This window comes from Lonchura striata, chromosome 2 (genome assembly GCF_050655825.1).
Source record: "Lonchura striata isolate lonStrDom1 chromosome 2, ASM5065582v1, whole genome shotgun sequence".
Classification (NCBI taxonomy): domain Eukaryota; kingdom Metazoa; phylum Chordata; class Aves; order Passeriformes; family Estrildidae; genus Lonchura; species Lonchura striata.
The window spans coordinates 49,813,822-49,828,601 of record NC_140704.1 but is presented as its reverse complement, the minus strand read 5'-3'; the positions used below and the strand labels follow the sequence as shown (position 1 = coordinate 49,828,601).

Below are 14,780 nucleotides of genomic sequence, written 5' to 3'. Positions count from 1 at the left end.
CATTTCCTCCATCCTGGATCCTCCAAGATCATTTATTCCCCTTAGCCTATTTCTGGTAAAGTTCTATGGGTGTGGGTTTGTTTTTGGTTTTGGTTTTGGGGTGTTTTGGTTTTTTTTGGGTTATTTTTTTTGTTTTTTTTGGATTTGGGTTTTTTTGGGGTTTGTTTGCTTGTGTTGTTTGTTTTGGGTTTTTGTTTTGTTTTTGTTTAGTCACTTCTGGCTCCTCACTGGGGAAAAAGCTCAGCTGACCCCATTTGCCCTCTGGCCAGTGCATTTTGTTGGCTGCAATGATTCTTTTGGCCTGAGTCAGTACTGGCAACCTCCTTCCCCTCAAGCCATGCAGCATCTGCTTCCACACTGAGGCTCATAGCAGCGGCAAGAGTAGCAGACAGCAATGGCCAAGCCCAGCCATTCCAAGTGAGCTGTAGTCCACATTGCTGTTGACTTTTAAGAGTTTATGCCCATCCCAAAATTGTATCGGCTTCTTCTGCCTTTCTCCCCTCCCTCAGCACATGGGTCCCTCTCTTCCTTTTGGTAGCATAAGTGATGGAGCAGGGATGGAGATAGGAAGGTGGTGGTGCAGCTGGGAGAGAAGAGAGCAAGGAGGCACTTGTGAGACCAAGTGGAGAGAAGGAAGAAGTGGTTTCATAATGTCTGCGTTAATAGCTGGGTAATAGGTGGTGTCACAATCTCTGTATTAGATGGATAATAGGGATAGATGAATAATAGGTGGTCTCATAATCTCTGTGTCAATAGATGGATTTTAACCCCTTCCTCTTCCAGTGTCCTGTACGCAGAATCCTTAGTCTTCCTTCTGCCATTTGAAATGAGTGCAAAAGAAGTCATCTCACTCTTCTTTGTGAAAAAATTAAAAGAAAAAAAAAATTAAATGTACCATTCAAACCTTATCAAAAAAATTACCTTCAGCTACATTTTCCGTGTTTAACATCGCCGGCTCTTGATGGCGAGCAGCATCTTGTAGCGACACGTGCGCTCGGAGGCCCGGGACCCCCCGCGCCCCCGCCCGCTCCCCCTCTGGATCCAGTCCGTGTATTCGTGCCCGCAGCGCTCGTGGGGAGGCTGCGCTGGGCTCCGCTCCGCGTTTTCCGCCGCTCGCCCCGCAGCCGCGCGGGGCCGGAGCCGCCGCAGCTCCGCCGGCACCGCGGGCACCGCGGGGAGCGCGGCGGGCAGCGCGGCGGGCACCGCGGCGGGCACCGCGGCGGGCACCGCGGCGGGCACCGCGGCGGGCACCGCGGCGGGCACCGCGGCGGGCACCGCGGCGGGCACCGCGGCGGGCACCGCGGGCAGCGCGGGGAGCCGGCGGAGGGGCCGGGAGCTCCTCCTGCGGGGCGGGGGCTCGGCACTCGTGCCGGGAGCTGGCGCCGGGAGGAGCGCGGTCCCGCGGCAGCGTGTGCCGGGAGCCGCCTGCGGACCAGGTGAGCGCGCCCCTGGCGCCGGAACAAAGCTGCGAGGCGTGGCCGAGGTGCCCCTCTGGGCTTTGGGGATTCCCCACCTTGTCCTACACGCTTCGTGTCTGCCTGGGGTTCCGCTCAATCGGGGGCTGGGGGAGGAGAGAGGGGCAGCTCGAAGGGACGAAGAACTGCGATCTGATTTAGATCGTCTTCTGGCGCTGGTGCTGCGATCCACATGTAAGTTTTTTCTTGCTTTTTATACGATCTGGTTGTCAAAGAAGCAAGTTAATAAGCAGTCCTGTGCTAGACATGTCTGCTGTCTGAGCCAGCCGATGCGACACGAAGTGTTTCATCATTGTACAACATTGAAGAAAATTAGGCAAATAACAGTATTTTATCAGTATAACATCTTGAACTTAATGTCTTCTTTTAATGCATTTGTCTGCTAGAGCAAGCATAACAAGATCCTAGAATTACAATATTTGTTATATTTTTTTTCCAGCTTGATCAAAGATTTACTTATCCCTCTAAAGAAATCAATTATATTTGGGATATGAAACACCCAGAGCTCTGCTTCAGTTATTTGGATGGGAGCACATGCTATAGCTGTTAACAAAGCCATTATACTGCAAATAGCATTGTGTCCTCAGATACTACTACTCCAGCACATTATTCCGTGCCTGGATGCAATGTAAGAATAATGATAAAGCATATTGATAGAGCACAGTTTCATTTAGCCCAGCTAGAAGTGTTCAGTTTACACCATCTGATGAGATGCAAAGATAACCACTGAGTTAGTCCTTGCATGTTGTCTCCTTGGGTTCATCCGTCATCACTCCACACACCCAACTCTTGTCTTTTTGTCAAAATGCCTGTTATCATTACCTGCTGAATAAGACTCTGGATGAGCAGATCATAGAAATTGAAAAAGCTATGTACGTGGAACATGTCTGCCGTGTAATATTCTGGATGTGATTTGAAAAGCAGTAAAGGTCCAGTTTAACTATACATGTTCCTTACTGTTTCTTATGGAGTGAAATTTGTTGGCTGGCATCAAACTGCACCTATTTCTATCATCTCCAGTGTATTTATTGAATAAGGAAGCATTTTTGATTTCCGGATCATAGTATAATGCTTTTACATTTCATTCTTTATGAAATCATAATTTCCACTGCCTAAAGGTGCAGAGGGTCTTATGCTGAGCTTTCACACACTTAACTGAAGTTCATTAAGGTTTCTTCTAAACCAAAGATTGAGAGTTCTCTTTTTAATTGATGTCGTTGATCCAGCCAAATTTTGATACAGGACAGTCCTATAGTGGTGGAGGTGTGCAGTGGTTTTCTCAACCCCAAGAAACTGAGATCCTCAGTTACCTTTGCCAGGCTGCAGCCTCAAAATGACCTGCAGGAGGTTATTTGCCCCAGAGTGAGCAGCTCAGCACTGGCACTCACTGGTGTGGGAAGCTGAGAAGGTCAGCAGTGTTAATGGTTTCTGAAAAGATTGGGCAGGTTCATAGGAGGCAGTTCTGGTAGCTAAATGCAAAAGGTGAGATGTAACCTTCATCTGAGAAAGGTTTAAAGCTGAAAAGGTGCTCTGGGAGAGGATCGTTTTACATGCCCCATGCTGTTAATAGTACTTGTGAATCAGCTAATGTCAGTCACTTTTCATTTCTGAGGAAGAACAATGAACTAGGTAAGTCATTGATCTGACTAATGTGGCTGTTACTTTTTTATGATAATTTGTGCATCAAATAGTAATGCTTTGCAGAAGTGAAATTACTACACATAAGCATGTTCTAGCAGGAGAAATACAAAAGTGAATTTTATACTTGGAACAAAGAAAAGAAGCACACAATAGAGATTGTTCAAATATAAATTGTTCAGCTTCAAATTGTGAAGCATACAATACTGGATAAAACCCCAACCATAAAAGAAATTGCTTCTAAGAAACTAAATTGATTTTTTTTTTTCCCTGCACTGTCCTATGTTATTTTTTTCCTACAGTATCTTCTGAATTGTTAAAATGGCCTTCAGTACTACAGCTAGGTTGATGCTATCTATACAAAAACGTGGATGTTTTGATTTGAGAAAAATTAAATAGCAAATAAAGCAGTAAAGCAGACAGAAGGACAATGTTGGAAGAAAAAATTACCTAGTAACTATTCTTACTTTTGCTGTCATTCTGCTTTTCATTTGCTTGCTACATTCAGGCTTTAGGTAACTGAATTAAGACTGCCACTACTTCAAAGCATCTTTACTTATTCATAATGTGGCGGTGTGTTTATCTTCTGAAAAATGTCAGTTCAAGAAAAAACTTCTATTTATATATTACATTGGATTGAAATTCAACATCATACATGAAATAGCAATGGATTTCTTCAAAATTAAATAAGACAAAATATGTGAAACTGTTGAAGAAGTTTTATCTCTGTGATACTAAGATCCCTAAAAGTGGTTTCTTAACAGATTATAGATAGTTTACCTTTCTAATTATTAAAAAAAAAAAACTCAACAATTTATAGGGTTAATATGAGTCATGAATGATATACAAATAAAAATAACATCCTACTGAAAAAATATTTTCTAGTTTTAGTTGCATACTAGATCTTCAAATTTTCTTATTCTAGCATTTTTACTGTCTCCAAGTGAGGCTAAGATAAACAAGGCAGGAGTGAGGCCAGAGAGGGAATTTCAGCCTACCCACTCTGATGACACTGCAGTTTTACTAAGATATTTGAGGTGGGTGATATAGAGTGAAAAGTATATTATGAGGTCATTTGCAGGTAGTCATAGGAGAATACCCATTAAAATTCAAAGTAATGGAAGACTGAAATTACCTAATTTAAATAGAGTTGTAACAAAAGCACAGTATAACTAAATGCACTGGACTTTGGCCAAGACACATAACATTTGACTACAGGCTTCAAAAGACTTCTTTGATTATTTATTTACTTTCTGGCCTGAAAAGAATTTTCTGTGTTATATTGCAGCCAGCTTCCCTAAGATGTACAAGCACATTTAGACAAATTATATGAATAAAACTGCATATTTCTTTTGCATAGTAATGCAAAATGTATGTGTTTTATATCCTTCTCTAAGGGTTATGAAGGATGCTGTCAAGGTTATTTATCATGAGCATAAATTAGAATGGGTTTATAAATCCTGCTGAAATACAGTGTAGCAGCTAATTCTGAGGATGTTCTGTCTGTAATAACAACACTTTTTTCCATAGTGCTATCTATAATGACCAAGTTATTTAGTTATTTTGTCAGTCATTTAAATTTGTTGTTTGTATTTTTTAAAGAAATTTTGTCCGTATAATTTTTTTCTCCCAGCCCATCATCCACTTCCTCTCACTCTATCTAGAGCCTGCCTACAGAAAAAAATGCAGATGAAACATTTTAATTCTTTGTTGTGGATGAAACACCTGGTGGTGGCTCTTCTGCTGCCCTCAACTCACAATCTCACTGCTCTTGTTTCATATCAAAAGGATAGAGGATGGGATAGAAAAAGAAAATTGTTCTAGAAGCAAACTGTCATACTTCTTACACAGTTTTGCCTTGAGAACTGCTGATTTCTGCTTCTTGGTGGGTTACAGCCATGTGTGCTGAGCACTTTGCTTCTTGATCAAAAGATTTCCATCAGCTCTCAGGAGGGTTTTTAGCCAAGGTATGTGGTACAGCCTGAGTGAACAATATTCTGTTCTGTTCTGTCAGCTCAGGTCATCATCTGGGTGAATGGCCTTTCTTCTTAACTCTCCCTACATTTGGAACTCCTCCTTTAAACAAGAGCCTGAGCTTTTTGCCTCTGGTGTCCAAGGAGAATGATTAGTGCTCTAGAAGAGAATAGAATGCTACAGGAATTTATTAAATTACTGTATTAGCTCTCACCATTAATTGTAAAGGGCAATGTACAGAGAGGTAACTCCTTACACAAAACCAGTGAGAATTTTGGTCCCGTTGGCATGGAGTTGATTGTTTTCTTCCACTGAGATTCTGGCCCCACAGCTGCCACTCTTGAGTGGGAATATTTGAAAGCTTCTGCCAAATTCAAGACTTTCATCTGATGTCTGCATGCTGGTTATAGTCCATTGGCAACAAAGGATCTCTAGAAATTTAGTATTTCTTCTCTTTTGCTCTGATTTTTGCATTGCTTTATTACCCTTGGGAGAACTTTCTTTTCTATCTATGTAAATGTACCATATAGCCTTGTGTCTCCAGTAGTCACCTTTCCAAAGTCATGAGCAGTTTGAGGAAGTTTGAGCTGAGTTTAAAAGAAAACTACATAATTTTATTTTCATATTTAAAATCAATGCCTATACCTTTTTTGCTTAGGTCTCAAAACACCTTGAGAAAAGGCTCAACTACAGAGTCAGGAGAATTTCTGTGTTTTACTAAGAGGGAGAGAGAGTTTGGCATGAATATCTGAAATGGCTAAATCAAGGTCATACAACAAGTATGGAAAGGTCATACAGCAAAATATGGAAAACTTACTTATTTCCTTGGAAAAAGGATGTTCAGTTTTACTCCTGACCTTGCCTTTGTGGCATTTATTATGCAATTATGAAGAACCTTGCAGCTTCAGTTAATTCCCTTTTTTTAAAAAAGCAGTGTGAATTTCTTAGTGATAACTATTGCTGGCTAACACATGGTATTTTAAAATGGAAGATTTCAGGAATTCATACATCCAGTATAAAATCTTGAAACATTCAATAATTATATCATCAGTACAAAAGAGCAGGGGAAAAAAGATCCAGTTTGTACTCAAACCCTTTGCATTTGTGGCAATGTGAAAACAGGCTGCTGTCAAATAACATCTCCATTTTATAGCATTCTTCACAGTGCCTTTTTTGACAGAGGAGCTGCAGTCCAGCACTAGTCTTTATTATTCCTGCAATAATGGGACTCTGATAGGAGTGTATTTCATGTCAGTGATTTACTGTCTCTATTACAGTGTGATCCGAAAGCCATAACTCCTCTGCCAGGGACTGGGTATTGGAAGTATTCCAGGGCTGCAGCACAGCTTCCAGGCCAACTCAGATTCTCTAATCCTGTGTATTTTTCACGCAGTTCAATGATTCTTAGCTTGTGCAGAAAGTGTCAGAAATGTTTCATAAAGGAATGGCCTTTGTTTGGGCAATTCTAATAAAGCCACTGGTGCAACTAAAACATGCACTGAGCTGTTACAGTCTTCAGAAATAATTTTCCTCTTGCTTGCACCGTAGGTGGAAAGGCCATTTCTTGAGTGTCAGACAGCATATGAAGGCACCATGCGTATGCTCCGCAACACTGTTGGTTGGCACTGCTGGGTTAATGTCAAATCCCTCGATTTCTGGCACAGCACTTCACAGACCATAAATAGCATCTTCTCTATGTGTCAGCGCATGGTCAGTGAGGTTGCCAGTCTAGATAAAAACCATCTAAACAAAATCATTCCATGCAAGCTATAACATGAAAGGAAATCAGAAGAGTTACAAGTGACATAAATTTACAAAGAAAAAGTTAAAATAGCTACAGAGGGATCATGTCACAGGATAGGGCCATAGTGTGAGCAGCACCTTAAGGCTCTGGAAAGCAATAAGTTGTAGGCATATCTGGAGGCATCTGACTTTGGGGTCTGACCATGGTTGCAGGGTGAAGGAGACAGATTACACGTGCCAGAAGAGGGAATGACAGGATGGCTTTCCCAACACACTGGGAGCTGGAGGCCACCTTTACTGCAGCTTTACTGTATTAACTTGATGGTAAGAGGACAGGTGCAGAGGCACCTGGATATCACCTGGCCCTTGCAAACCTGTGGACTAAAAAAAGTCCTTCTGCTCCTCAGGTTTTTAATTTTTGCATAAGGAGCACTTGGTAGCTATTTGCACTTGGGTCTGGTGAAGCTCAGATGCCCATTTTCAGGGGCTGCTCACTCTTTTGTGCCCCCAGCATCCTTTGAGTATGTTCTCCATAAATGAGCATCCTGTTCCTCTAGTAAGAATGTCCAGAAAGCAGCATGCACTAGCTCTGTTTTGAGTAATGGATGAAATAGAGTCCCTATTGTTTTATGGTTAGTTTGTACCACATACTGAAATTTACTTCAGAGACTGAAATTAAAAGCTAGGGACATTTGAGGGCCATGAAGAGCCTTTACAGTAGCTCAGTTCAGTTCCCATATATCTTGAGATTTTACATTAAGTACAGCTCATTAAAGGTAGTTCTGAGAGTTTAGCTTCTTTGCTTTGTACAGGCAGTATATGGCATCTCTAAAATCACATGTTAACTGAACAGTCAAGTGGTATTAACATGTTTTGGAGTGTTTCTTTAATGTAAAAATTGCTGCTTTTAGGACAGAGGAGATATAAACAGCCAGATAGCAAATGGATGATCCCTCTTCACATTGGAGAATATTCACCAGAAAACCCAGACAGTGTGTCAGAATGTCATTTTCCCTTTCCCTGGTGTTATCTCTCCTTTGGATGCATAGAGACTGCTCCTGACATCAATGTTTTAGCCCTGTGGCTTTGGTCTAGCAGGTATATGCTACCCCAGATAGGTTCTCCTGATGTCTAGGATCCAAACTAATTAATATATTCTCTTGAACTTTCTGCACCATGCCGGTTCTGAAGTTTTAACATGTGCTACAGTTCGATGTTGCACTGAACGGCTCATCTGGGCTTCAAGTAAGTGATACTACTTTAGTAATCTCTGTGGACTGTGAATTCTTGAAATCAATAGCTTCCTTTCAGCAGTGTTTAAACTGCTTTCTATTATGTGGAGCCTGATGCCATAACAGAGAGATGCTTGAGATGCTAATTGAGCTGCTCTTTGAGCAGCAGGTGACATAACAAGGTATCTTTCTGCGTACAGGGGACAAGGGGGCATGTAGATTTTCTAGGAGAAAATCTATTGCTAAGGTTGACCCAAAAGCAATTAGTGGTTCATTAAATTGAATTGGTGAATTCACCTGTTCTGTCTATTAAAATATTATACAATTTAAGTTCAATTTAGTACAAGTAGTGGAAGGGCTGTGGAGATTGATAATGGATTACCTTCTGTCTACCCATGAGTGGATGCTTGTTCTTAAGTGAAATAGCAGAGCAGCCTGGTAGTTCAGCCAGAAATACCTCCATATGGCAAAGCTGAACTTTTCCCACTGCTGATGTGTGTCCTTGCTTTCCAGAATCATTAAGCTCTTGTATTTCTGAGCGTAAATGGGCACATATAAATGAGTAATTTTCAAAATTTAAATGATGTCTTGTGTAAATTGTGTAAGAAATAGTCTTTTTAGCAAATTGAATTGAAAAGGGCTTTGGTTGTGCTTCTGAGACTTTGTTTAAAAGGTATCTTCTGTCAAGACCAAAATCATACCAGTATACAGAGCTTTATTTCTTCCTACCCCCCTCATGTGCTACTTTGGGCAGAGCTTTCCCACACCCAACAAAGAACGAAGAGCTAGATGGCTGTTACATTTACTGACAACATTGCTGAACTAGAATAGGTACCCTTGGTTATGCCTTTTTTCTACTTTGGAAAAGTCCAAGGGAATTCATAAGAGGATATTTATTTCATACATTGTAGTACATACTCACAAACTGTACATCAAGTTCTTTTATATTTCCTTCCTAATGGAACATAATTTACTATAAATAGATGTCTTGATCCCTATATGAAAGGAACACTGTTCAAGGTTCAGAATTTATTGTAACTTTCTGTATTGATATGCATTTGAGAGCCCATCAAGGAAAAAAACCGCACAGATCAGCTACATAGCAAGAAGGTATTGAGCAAAGATACTCAGCACATGCATTTAATAAAAACTTCCCTTGTGGCTGGTTCTCTTTCCTCTGTCACTTTCCAAGGTCTATGTGTAACAGACTCCAAGGCCATCTTTCCACATGTGGCAAGGCAATACTGGTTTGGCAGAGCACTGTGCTGGATTGCACAGCTTTGTGTATCTGTGAAACATTCTAGCATCCTCACACAGGGAACTTTATATAAATAGAAAGCTGGTCTTCATCTATGCAAAACCTGCTCAGAGCTGTGGGACAAAATACATAATCTTTGTTTTCTGCTACATCATGCTGTAAGTTTTTTCTTGTCTTTCTAAGCATTTCTACAAGAATATATAACAAATAGATGGCAGAACTAAGCAGAGCCAGACCTCTCCAGCAGTGCAGTAACTTCTTGTGCTATTAGAAGCTCTATGGCCCTTTGAGCTACTCTAGAAATCTTTTAATGGGTAAGTATGGGAAGCAGAAAAGGGAGAGAAAGTAAATAAAAAGTGTATTTGGCGATGAATCTCCTTCTGCAAGTAGCTCATCAGATGCATGCTGACTAGGTCAACTTGGGTAATTATCTGAATCAAAGTGTTTATTGGTTTCTCTTGTAATAGTGCCTAGGGAGGAGCTGCAATGCTGCACCTACAGGTGATGCAGTAAGGGGAAAAAGGCTTAAAAAGCAGATAACCTAATTACACTGACTGTTATTTCTGTGTGCTACTTGTACATTTGTCACTTACGCACTGGTCTGGCCACGATTTTTTCATCAATATATTTTATTTTCGCTTGTTTTCTTCTAGTTTCATAAAAGAATCAATTTCAGCATGTTGGGTACTCATTGATGGTGCCTTGTGTCACAGATGAGATAAGTTTAGTTGGTTAGAACTGGGTGCACAAAATGCCAAGGTTGTGGGTTGATCCCCATATGGTCCATTTACTTAAGAATGGGATTCAGTGATTCTTGTAGGTTTCTCCTAACTCAGAATATTCTGTGATTCTGTGAAGTATGCTTGAAAATAGATGTTGTTTGCATCTTTTCACCTAGTGAATAAAGTGCTTCTTAAGTAGTGGTACATAATTTCCAAGAGAGAAATCATATTATGTTCATCACTATGTGCCATAACCATGAGAAATAAGTCCTGAAATTAAAATGAGTAAAGGATTAAATTCCTGTATCTTTTTACTTTTAAAGAAACAGCAAAACACAAATAACAAGCAATTAATGTTAAAGATATCTTCAGTGAATGATAACCCACAAGACATGGCATGACATCTGTGAGATTCTTGGCATACCCATGTGCAAATTTTATAATTTTTTTAAATGTTTGTCAGGTGGGTGGGCAGTTGAACAGTTATTGTGTGAATGCTTAGTGTTAAGGATTTGTACACCACAATGTATCTATGCTGGAATGAGTTCACCTGGCTGGTCTTGAGTAATTGTGGCCTTCATCTCACATCAGAAGGTTGTGTGGTCAAGGCAGAAAATGGTTAAAACAAGTTGAAGTTAAAAAAGGGTCTATAAGTGACTTTTTTGCAGCTTTTCATTACAGAAATACCTGAGGGAAAGTTGCCAGCAGGAAATTGCTGCATCCGATCTGAAAGCAATAATATAAATGTTTCTGCTGGGTAATGGTAATACTGTATGCTGTAATATTTATATGACTTTGCACCAGCTTATGCACTGAAAATTGGAATAATGCAAAGTAGTTGCATTATACATTTCCTTTTTTAAATAATTTCATTGTAATCATCTTTTGATTTTTTTCCCCTCTTTGTTACAGGGAGAAAATTGAATTTTAGTCATGAGAACAAAGACATGTTTCATTTTTCAATCATTGCTCTCCCCAGGAATGGGTTTATTAGGCTCAAATGCACAGGGAATCAAAGTGTAATGGCCTAAGATCAGAGGGTATTGGTGTGCTGAGCCCCAAGGGACATGCAGGAGCAGGAACATGTTCACAGTCATGGAAGCTGATCTATACTGTTCTACCACTAATGAGATGTAAGCTGGCAGGAAATTTGCACAAGATGATTTTCACAGCCATCACTTGTAGACTGTTTTAAACAAAAAATTGTGGGTCTTTAGCAAGGTGCCTTGTTATGTTGGGGGTTTTTCTTGTTTTTTTTAATTCTTTCAGTATCTAGTATCCATCGCTTATTTATGGAGTTAGAGAAGTGTGGTACTGAAGTTGTTAAATTAAAAGAATCATATTCATAGATCTTTGTTCTTGTCAGTCAGGATTGTGTGTGGGAGGCTATTAGTTTCTGCATGAAGTTCCACAGAATAGATAAAATATGAGTGGAATCACTAATCTGTTAGCAGCAGTGGTTACGGTGTTTGAAGAGTCTTGTAATTGTTTCTTAGATTATAAGGATTATTCAAAAATGCAGCTCTTCACTGATTATGCCATGAATATTTTATTGAAGTAAGAGAGAGTGAATATTGTGGTCAGAAAAGAACTGTGCCTGAGTTATGTGGTCTGCAGGTAGCATACAAATGCATGAACTGGCTTTTGTACATCTTTTTTACTAACTATGGAAAATGTATGTGCATGGGGTGAGGTTTTTTACTTGCAATCAAATTTTTGAAAGAGAAGTTGCTAATGGTTTGGTCAAACTACTTTTTTGAAGGAGAGCTGGATGTGACTAATATAATTATTGTAATCATTTAAGCTAGTTCTTATCTGAGTCCCGAGGATGTGTCCAGTTTGTCAGAGATGACAGTCACTGCTCACTGCCAGCTCATGAAATGTGTGGCATTAATACAGGCTGGATAAGCACTAGCAAAGAAAAGACATTCTCAAGTGAGAAAGAGAAGGGAAAGTGCAGGGACTAGAAAATCCATTCCTGTATGGTGGATTGTATAATGATTTAATGCAAGTAATTTTCAGATTGTCCATCTTTGTTATGTGCCCTTGTGCTAGGTATGAGGGGGACTTAAACATTGCATGTTTATCATTCCCACACAATTGCAAAGACAGAAAAGGTAGCTTTGTTCCATGTGAATACCAAGAAGTTGTTTTAGTCATGCTCTAGATTTGACCCTATTCCACCAGGTTTTTCACACTAAATACTTAAACATATTTTGGAGTTTAAACCCCAAAACTAAAACGGTTTGTAGCCTTGGAACTTCATGTATGTATCCCTGATGCCAAACCCTCAGTATGCATAGGAATACAGCACTGACATAGCTATCATGCTAGTTTTTAAGGATACTAAACAGCTCAGACCTCATATAATTGTTCCTGGTTTGGTTAGAACTGAATACAGAAATTTCCAAAAGATTGGTAATGCATTTTCTAAAAATTTCAGTTGATTTTTTTTTTCTATTTTGTAGCAAAATACAAACCCAGATGTAGTTTGGTTCCCAGTTTAACCCCAAATTCTTAAAATAAAGCCCTTTCCCACTTCCTCTTCACACCTCTCAGAATCTTTTCTTTCCTACATCTGTCTTCCTTCCTTTATTTTTAATGACACAATCTTGCAATTTATAGGCATTTTTTTCCCTACAAACAACAAATTTTCAAATGCTTATCATTGTTCCTATCTGAAAAACTTGCCTTTGAATAATGTGGTGCTGCTCCCTCATTTCTGTCCCCTCTGTCCCTCTGCCTCTTTGCTGAGCTCAGTATGACTTTTTCCACTGATTTCAAGGGCCAGAAATGAACCTAACGACCCAGGGAAAGGTGGCTGGAAGTGCTCCAGGTGCCTCTGGAGCAATAGTCCCTCATACAGCACAAACATGATGCTTCCATGTGTCCTTTACGTTCACTCTGCACTAACGCAGAAGAAAGGAAGCCAGATTCCCCCATGTCACATAAATATTATACCAGACACTGCAGTGAGGCTTTGAAATGTTAATACCCCCCTAATGCAGACAGCTGACAGAGTGGGACAGTTTAGATTTGGTTGTGACTCAGGCTGTTCCAACAGGTCCTGGCTGAATTCAAACAGCTGGGAGCAGATGCCAGTTTCCTGGGTAGTAAAGGCATTTTGTATGATTTTGGGGTTATCTTAGCTGGTGTTTAAGAAGGGAAAAGACTACCTGGGGGGCAACTTTGAGAGACAACAGCTGCTTTTGAGAGTGGTGGCAGAGGCCTCTGTTCAGCTCATGGATACCTTATCTGTCAGCCCACAGCAGTAAAGTGACTGCAGCAGGGTCTCAGCTCCCTCAGCCTTCAACAGGGCTGGATGAGGTCCTGCCCCATCTCAGCACTGCAGGGGAGTAAAGGAAGGAGACTGGAGATGGATGCTTCTCCACGTCAGGCCACAGGGACACGTGTGGCACGTGTGACACTTCTGCTGGTGAAGAAAGCGTGGCTCCCTGGCGAAGGAATGCTTGGCTCCTAGGAGAAGGGACCCAGGAGGTCCCTTCACCTTTGGTCTCCTCGTGAAGGGATACTTGGTCTCCTCATGAGGAGACAGGAAAGAGACAGGAGTGACCACAAGTCCCAGCTCCCCCAGGAGAATCAAGAGGGAAATAGGCCAGGGCTAAAGAAGGGGTATCTGTCACAGCAGTGGCTTCAGCTGGGAGGAGAGACCCTGGCCAAGACTGTCCTTCTACCTTCTGCCTTCTCTTCCAAAACTCTTCTCAGAATTTTTTCCTGGCCTTTTGTTCTTTGATGACTCCTTCACTGACTCCTTCATGCCAGCCTTTCATTTTAATGATAGCATAGCAGTGAAACCGAGTCATGTTAAGGCCTGAAGGTTTCCAGCTTTAATCTGTAATGAAATGTAAAGAAACCTGTCAGGGTCTGACACAATCTCAGTCTCCTTCAGAGAGGTACTTGGGAACTGAGCTCTGGGAATCAATGTGTTCAGATCAATTGTGCTTTCCAAAGCAATGAATTGTTTAGATTAATTTTTTTCCCTCTCCAATTTTCCGTAGAAATTGGGAAGATTGACCAAGATATATATAAATACAACACCCCAGGGTTCACTGGCTGCCTTTCAAGAGTCCAGTTCAACCAGATTGCTCCACTCAAAGCAGCTCTGAGACCTACCAACGCCTCCTCCCACGTCCACATCCAAGGAGAACTGGTGGAATCCAACTGCGGAGCGTCTCCACTCACCATCCCACCAATGTCGGCCGCCACCGACCCCTGGCATTTAGACTCAGGTAAGGTGGTGTTCATGTCACCTTAACTCAGGGGAGCAGTTCAGAGAAGAAACCCATCTGCCTTTCTCTGTAAAGGAAGCAAAAATGAGAGCTAAGTGATTGATAAGTGGCAGTAAGACTGTAATCACAGTAGGAAATGCAAAATTGGAATGACAGAGACTTGCCACCACTTTTAAACATAGTTACAAGGGAAGTTTTTTTTTGTTTTTTTTTTCTTCTTTTGCTTTTTAAAAATATTAATATTTATTTTCCTTTTCTGCAATTCCTAGGCTATTTAAATGTTTTGACCTAACTGATGTGATAGCACTTTCTCTGTAGTCAGCAAAAAGCTTCAAGTACATATAAATACAGTAGCATTTCTTATGCTGTATTCCTAATAAGTGAGTATATTGCAGTCAGCTTTATATGAAAAAAAAAGTAAATCTAATTTTAGGCATAAATTCATTTATGTAAAGTGCTGATTTTGTTTTCTGAAATGACTACTTTCC

General features: G+C 40.7%; 1 protein-coding gene and 1 long non-coding RNA gene across 6 annotated transcripts in view; one reads left to right on the top strand and one right to left on the bottom strand.

The window, feature by feature from the left end:
* The window catches only part of CNTNAP2 (contactin associated protein 2), a 1,072,692-nt gene that overhangs the window by 1,032,595 nt on the left and 25,317 nt on the right, over positions 1–14,780 (top strand). For all 5 annotated transcript variants that reach the window (XM_031503926.3, XM_077786381.2, XM_085573411.1 and 2 more), the window contains one exon: positions 14,062–14,292. In XM_031503926.3, coding sequence (XP_031359786.2) covers positions 14,062–14,292 — 231 coding nt within the window. The remainder of the gene's footprint in view (positions 1–14,061; positions 14,293–14,780) is intronic.
* On the bottom strand, positions 624–1,111 carry LOC144247069 (uncharacterized). Its single transcript, XR_013340766.2, has 2 exons — positions 922–1,111; positions 624–814 (listed from the first exon to the last, which is right to left on the bottom strand). It is a non-coding gene; the product is annotated as an uncharacterized LOC144247069 (long non-coding RNA).